This window comes from Sinocyclocheilus grahami, unplaced genomic scaffold (genome assembly GCF_001515645.1).
Source record: "Sinocyclocheilus grahami isolate Dianchi unplaced genomic scaffold, SAMN03320097.WGS_v1.1 scaffold1041.1, whole genome shotgun sequence".
Taxonomy (NCBI): domain Eukaryota; kingdom Metazoa; phylum Chordata; class Actinopteri; order Cypriniformes; family Cyprinidae; genus Sinocyclocheilus; species Sinocyclocheilus grahami.
Window position 1 is genome coordinate 550,924 of NW_015506220.1, and position 7,215 is coordinate 558,138.

The window sequence follows — 7,215 nt, forward strand, 5'->3', positions numbered from 1 at the left end:
TCAGAATTAAAACATTCAAAACAAGTCATTACAGTTGCTGTATAAAATTTATTCAAGTTTTCTAAATACTTTGCAATTAATCATGGTCAGGTCATTTCATGGACATTTTATTCCCAATGTGCCTGAAATATGAATTGACAATTATGGAGTACAAACGTAGCACAGTTGAACATGTCTCTCGCATAGGTCTGACATTGGCTCGATACCAGTTTGACGCTGTGCTAGAAGTTCACCAGTATTTAAACCTCAGTTACATTGAATGGCTGGTATAGTGTCCCATTTAGTGTCTTTGGCATTCTTTTAAAGTACATTTTATAGCTGAATGATAATTGTATCAGTGTACTACATCATGTGAAAAATCAATTAATCAAATGTTTAAGTTCCAGTCTTTCACTATCTCTCTCTCTGTCAGGACGTGCCAGGGTTTGGTCTGATATTCAAAGCAGTTAACACCTTGGCAAGTTAACTCTTAGATTTTAACAGTTAACACCTTGGCATGTTAACTCTTATATATTTACGAGAGATGCAGATACAGAAAGAGCAGAAAGCATGAGATAAAGTGATCAAATAACTGAATAAAGATTATTGAATAATCTTTGTTGCATTCTTCTTTATGATCAGTCTTTGTCTGACCAGCATAAATTCCACAACTGTTACCAAGCACATACAACTGCTGCTTACCAAAATCGTCTTATGTTGTGTATTGTAATCTCATCACAAGAATAACATTAACAATGGTTAATCACAGTAATATAATATGAAAAGTAAATGAATGTTGATTACATTAAGAAATTAATACATAAATCAATGTGATGTACATGAAAGAGATCAAGTCATCCAGATGTTGAGTCTCAAAATCCACACACAAATCCAGAGCGATTCACATTCACAGCCCGAGATAAACTCGTGAATTTTTAACATTAAAAAATGTTGTACACAGTTGTACATCTGTGAATTGTGTTTTGCATTTGTGAAACGTATTTTATGAATATATATTCTTATTTTTGTGCACGTGAATTGGTTTTTGTGAATATATATACAGTGGGGCAAAAAAGTATTTAGTCAGCCACCAATTGTGCAAGTTCTCCCACTTAAAAAGATGAGAGAGGCCTGTAATTTTCATCATAGGTATACCTCAACTATGAGAGACAAAATGAGAAAAAAAAATCCAGAAAATCACATTGTAGGATTTTTAAAGAATTAATTGGTAAATTCCTCGGGAAAATAAGTATTTGGTCACCTACAAACAAGCAAGAGTTCTGGCTCTCACAGACCTGTAACTTATTCTTTAAGATGCTCCTCTGTCCTCCTATATATATATATATATTTCATGCACGTGAATTATTTCTCATGCATGTGTGCATCGAGTCTTTTGCATGAATTATTCTTGAGATCATTCTGGCTCCATATAAGTGTGATGGCAAAACATATTTTTTCTACTCTTGACCACAATTGAATTGTCTTCCAGAATGAATGTACAGATGATTGTAAAAATGGTTTCTTTTTCTAAACCTCTTGTGACTCTGAGGAAAATGGCAATTTATTCCCAGAATGAGTTTTCAAATGACGTTTCATGCTGCTTTGACTTTTGAAACTCTTCTCACACTGCAGACACTTGTAAGGTCTGTCTCCTGTGTGAACTCTCATGTGGAACTTAAGGTTTCCTTTAACCCTGAAACTCTTTCCGCATTGTTCACAGGTGAAAGGTTTCTCTCCAGTGTGAATTCTCATGTGATCCTTGAGGCTTCCTTCTCTTAAGAAACTCTTTCCGCAGTGATGGCACATGAAAGGCTTTTCTCCAATGTGAGTTATTACATGATTCTTAAGGTGATTCGTGTCTGTGAAACTCCTTTCGCACTGATGACAATTAAAACGCTTCTCTCTTAAATGAATCGTCATGTGATAATTAAGGTTTTCTTTATATCTAAAACATTTTCCACACTTATCACATGTGAATGGATTCTCTCCAGTGTGACTTCTAATGTGAGTCTGTAGGATATCTTTGATCCTGAAACTCTTTCCACACTGAGGGCAGGTGAAAGGCTTCTCTCCAGTGTGAATTCTTATGTGGACATTAAGGGATTTTTTCTGTGTAAAACTCTTTCCACACTGAATACATATGAACGGTCTCTCTCCAGTGTGAGTTCTCATGTGAGTCTTGAGATCTCCATTTCGTGTGCAACTCTTCCCACACAGTTTGCAGGTGTAAGGTTTCTCTCCAGTGTGAGCTTTCATGTGGACATTAAGGAGTTTTTTCTGTATAAAACTCTTTCCACACTGAACACATATGAACGGTCTCTCTCCAGTGTGAGTTCTCATGTGAGTTTTAAGATCTACATTTCGTGTGTAACTCTTCCCACACAGTTTGCAGGTGTAAGGTTTCTCACCAGTGTGAATTTTCATGTGAGTTTTAAGACTTCCATTTCGTGTGTAACTCTTCCCACACAGTTTGCAGGTGTAAGGGTTCTCTTCAGTGTGAGTTTTCATGTGGACATTAAGGTTTGTACTTCGTGATTTTTTAGCTTTTTTTGGTGAGGAAGTCTTTTCAGTCTGTGAGCAACTAACTGATTTTTCTTCAGTTTTGAAATCATAGTGTTTATCATTTTGATATTTCTCTTCGGTTTCATTCAGTTCTTGACTCTCCTCTTTCAGCACCATCAAGTCTAAGGTGAAAAGAGACAAATACAAGTTAACACCAGTTTAACACAGCAGCTAGAGCACTTACTAGTCACAGTGACCACTGTCTGCATCATCTTAGTCTGAGAACAGACTGCAAAAAGAATGAGCATTTACTGGCCACAGCATTGGCCAAATTCAATCTGAAACTAAAGACACTTCATCAGTGCCAGTCCTCCCTATACGCAAAGTACGTAAGTTGTGTACGACCCTCGAACCACCAGGGGCCCCTTTGCTGCGGTGCAATTAATAGAATCTTAGTTTCATTGTATTATTTTGGCTTCCAGCAGTAATGATAACACAATGCTGCATTCTGTTCCTGTCATTTAAAGCATAGTGACTTTCCTTGTGTGCAATCTGAGACCGTGTGAAACACAGGCAAGTAGGCTACTGCTTAGGGTGTGTACTTAACTCAACAAATACACTCAAAAATATCAAATACCCTTCTTAGTGAATTTTCACTTAAATGCAGTCAGTTATGTCTCAAGTGAACATAAACAATAGAAAAAACAATCAAATTGAGTACTAATGCTTACAGTGTGAACGTAGCCTAAGACCTGAAATTGGTATGAGACATGTAAAATACTATTGGCATATTCCAGGACAGCGTTTAACTTCAAATTTTCACTCTCTTACCTCCATCTTGTGGACGTGGATGCATGTCATTGCTCACGTTGAGGAAGTGAACAATACTGGCAGAACCAGTGTGATGGGTTTAAATGGAAAACTCTGGATCACTGACTTATTATTTGCCATCTTTTCCTTATAAGTTTGAAGGAAAAGTTTATGCAGCATCCTATAAGCCTATAGATATGAAATAGGCATTTAGGGAAAGTGTAAAAAAATATACACAAATGAAAATAATCAAACATGATAATCAAAGTGAACAAAGAGTGCTCTCTTTATAATCACTAGAACTGTCAATTACTTCAGTTCAGCATGAGCTCATTGACTGAGTTCTGCGATGGCACCAGAACTCCCTTTAAACTCAATAATGCAGTCTATACTTATTTTTTTTAAATCAGGTTTTAAACTGATAGAAAACTATATTACATTTTCATTTAATCCCTTTGTGTGTGTCAAACGATCACTTGCATTCCATGTAGAACATTATATTTTGCTATTGACCATTTTGAGTGAGGAGAGATGGGTGAGGGGAAGGAAGTGGATGAAAATGAAAGGTGAGAAGGTTTTTTTACTCACATCTTCTCTAAGTGAGATGTCAGAACAGATGCCGGTGTCTGAGGTTCTTCAAGTCTTACAATTGAAACATTTTCCACACTGTTGGCAGGTGAAAGGCTTCTTTCCAATGTGAATCATCATGTGGACTTCAATATTTTCCTTGTTGAGTAAAATGGGGCGTTATGTGGGCGTTAAGAGTGTTTTTAAGTCTAAGCCCGAGAGATGACGTTAGCTCTGGCCAATAGGGCTTATGCAGTGGCTGGCCAAGCTGGCTCAGCCCTGCATACGATGTCTGTGCAACAGGTATTTCAGGCCAAACTTTTCTGTGACATGGACGAGTCTGGCCGTGATCCTAGCGCTACCAAGGTGACGATGCAGGCAGTAGGCAAGGCCATAGCCAATCTGGTGGTGTTGGAGCGCCACCTATGGCTAAACCTGATGGAGATAAGGGACGCTGAGAGAATGGCTTTCCTTGAGTCCCCAGTCTCTCCAAAGGGACTATTCGGCCCTGCCGTGGACGAATTCATGGAGCGCTTCACTGAGCCACAAAAGACGTTGCAGGCGCTGCGTCATTTTCTGCCTAAGCGCCCCAGCCCGGCGACTGTTTCAAGCTGCCTCAAGACAGTGTCCACACAGCAGCCTGCAAAGCCGGCGCACTCCCAACCCCTGCCTAAGCCAGAGCCTGGGCTTCTACAGTGCCCCCGGACAGCCAGGAAGTACCCCTTCCAGAAGCGCCAAGGTCATTGCCCTTGCGTAGCGCTGACCCAGAGCCTCAGAAGTCGTCCTGATCTGCATTTAGAGAGGCAGAGGAGAGGGCCAGTTCTCTCCGATGCTGGAACCCCCTCAAAGAAAGCTCATGATCATTCCCCACCTCGTTCACTTCTGAGCAGTGGAGGTGTTTTAACAGGGCACGTCCTGCAAGTTCAGTATGTGCCCCAACAAATGTATGTGGGTCTGCTATCGCAAATGCCAGTACAGTCCCTGGACAAGTGCACATTTACGAAGTGCATAGACTCTTTCTCCCCTGAGGCAGATGGGAATCCGCATTTTGAACTACCACGATGACTGGCTAGTACTAGCCGAACCAGAACGGGAACTTACCACTCACAGGTCATTGTTGCTCAACCACCTAGAGAACCTATAAAGGGACTATTGTAATGGGTAAATAAAATGTAAGTTAATACAGTCCTAATTACTAAGCTTACTACTTAATTACTACTTAATGTGTGTTTCTTATAGCAGTTAAAATGTAGTTTTAATTTAAGTGATTAGTTTTTAATTTAGAACTTATAGTTTAGTGATTTTAATGCTTTAAAGAGCAATGTTAGATTGTAAAGTTCTAATGCTATCTGCTCTAACTATAAAAGGTACAGCTGTCATAAAACCAGAGAAAAAGGCTGCATGGCTATGATAGTATGTGAGAGAGTCAGTGGTAATATCGATGCATTCCTATTGTTCAGTGTTAGAGGAGCTCAGCTTAGACTGACAGTTTGCCTGCCCTGGACCAGGTTAGCTTTCCAGCATAAGGTGCCACAGTGACTGATTTTGATCTTTGTTAAATTTGTTTTATGGAACCAAATCATTTGACAGTGAGTCATGCTAACTGAAATAAGCCTGGCATATTTGGTAAACTTGTTTTATGAAACAGGCCTCGAGGCGTTAGAAGTCAGAAGACACATAAGGTAATTTATGATTTGCTGTCTGTCTGAACCAAAGAAATAAATGCAATCATATTTTTTCCATTGCATCGAAATCGGATCGCACTGCATCGTAATAGGGGTGAATCGTATCGCATCGCTAGCTACTTCATATGTATCTTCAATGTATCATATCATTGGCTATGCATCGAGATGCGTATCGCATCTGCCTCAGTAATGGAGATGCACATCCCTAACATACATACATACATATCTGACATGAGAACAGAACTATTTAAATAAGACTTAACAATAAATAATAATGTGTATGAATCTGGAACAGAATATTTATGTACAGATTTGTGCATTATTTACTCCATATATACAGCTGTATAAAAAATGTGTGTATGTATTTGCATAGTACTTGAGAGAGAGGCAATAATTAGAGATGGAGAATGAATTACAGAACACAAGTAATAATTCCTGTGTTAGCTTGTTTAGGCTGGAGATGGCATGGGGGAAAAAACTGTTTTTATGCCTAAATGTTCTAGTGCACAGAGATCTGTAGCATCTGCCTGAGGGGAGAACTGCAAACAGGTTGTGTCCGGGGTTGGGAGGGGTCTTTGATGATGTTACCTGCCCGTTTCTTCACTCTGGAGTTGTACAAGTCCTGAAGATTGGGCAGGTGGACACCAATGATCCTTTCTGCTGTCCTAACAGTCCGCTGCAGTCTTCTTGTATCTGATTTGCTGGCTGACCCAAACCAGACAGCTGTTATTGAGTCGGTTCTGTGCTATTCTATAACTGAGTAAAACTGTGGCATATGTGCCTGTGGCAGGTTGAACTTTTTCAGTTCAAGGAAGTACAACCTCTGCTGAGCCTTTTTCCCGATGGAGTCAATGTGAGTGTACCACTTCAGGTCCTGTAAGATGGTGGTTTCCAGGAATCTGAATGACTCCACTGCAGCCACAGTGCTGTCCATGATGGTGAGTGGGGGGAGTGCAGGGGGGTTTCTCCTGAAGTCTACTATCATCTCTACAGTTTCGAGCATGTTCAGCTCCAGGTTGTTGTGATTGCACCAGAAAGCCAGCTGCTCAACCTCGTCTGTAAGCAGACTCGTCGCTGTCCTGGATGAGGCCGATGACTGTAGTGTCATCTGCAAACTTCAGGAGTTTGACAGAGGGATCTTTAGAGGTGCAGTCGTTAGTGTAGAGGCAGAAAAGCAGTGGGGAGAGAACGCAGCCCAGAGGAGCTCCAGTGCTGATGGTGCAGGTGTTGGATGCGAGTTTTCCCATCCTCACTAGCTGCTGCCTGTCTGTCTGTCAAGAAGCTGGTGATCCACTGACAGATGGAGGTGGGTACAGAGAGCTGGGTCAGTTTATTCTGAAGGGTGTCCGGGATGATGGTGTTGAAAGTGGAGCTGAAGTCCACAAACAAGATCCTTGCATAAGTCCCTGGTTTGTCCAGATGTTGCAGGATGTAGTGCAGTCCCATATTGACTGCATCATCCACAGACCTGTTTGCTCGGTAAGCAAACTGCAGGGGGTCCAGCAAGGGTCCAGTAATGTCCTTCAGGTGGGCCAACACCAGTCTCTCAATTGACTTCATCACCACAGACGTTAAAGCAACAGGTCTGTAGTCATCAAGTCCTGTGATTTTTGGTTTCTTGGGTACGGGGATGATGGTGGAGCATTTGAAGCAGGAGGGGGCTTCACACAGC

At 40.8% G+C, this 7,215-nt stretch overlaps 1 protein-coding gene across 1 annotated transcript; it reads right to left on the reverse strand.

The window, feature by feature from the left end:
• Positions 1 to 1,357: 1,357 nt before the first annotated feature.
• On the reverse strand, positions 1,358 to 3,476 carry LOC107566024 (gastrula zinc finger protein XlCGF57.1-like). The gene is made up of 2 exons (XM_016251389.1): positions 3,313 to 3,476; positions 1,358 to 2,663 (listed from the first exon to the last, which is right to left on the reverse strand). The coding sequence occupies exons 1-2, from the start codon at positions 3,335 to 3,337 to the stop codon at positions 1,507 to 1,509; spliced, it is 1,182 nt and encodes a 393-aa protein (XP_016106875.1). The 5' UTR covers positions 3,338 to 3,476; the 3' UTR covers positions 1,358 to 1,506.
• Between the last annotated feature and the right edge of the window lie 3,739 nt (positions 3,477 to 7,215).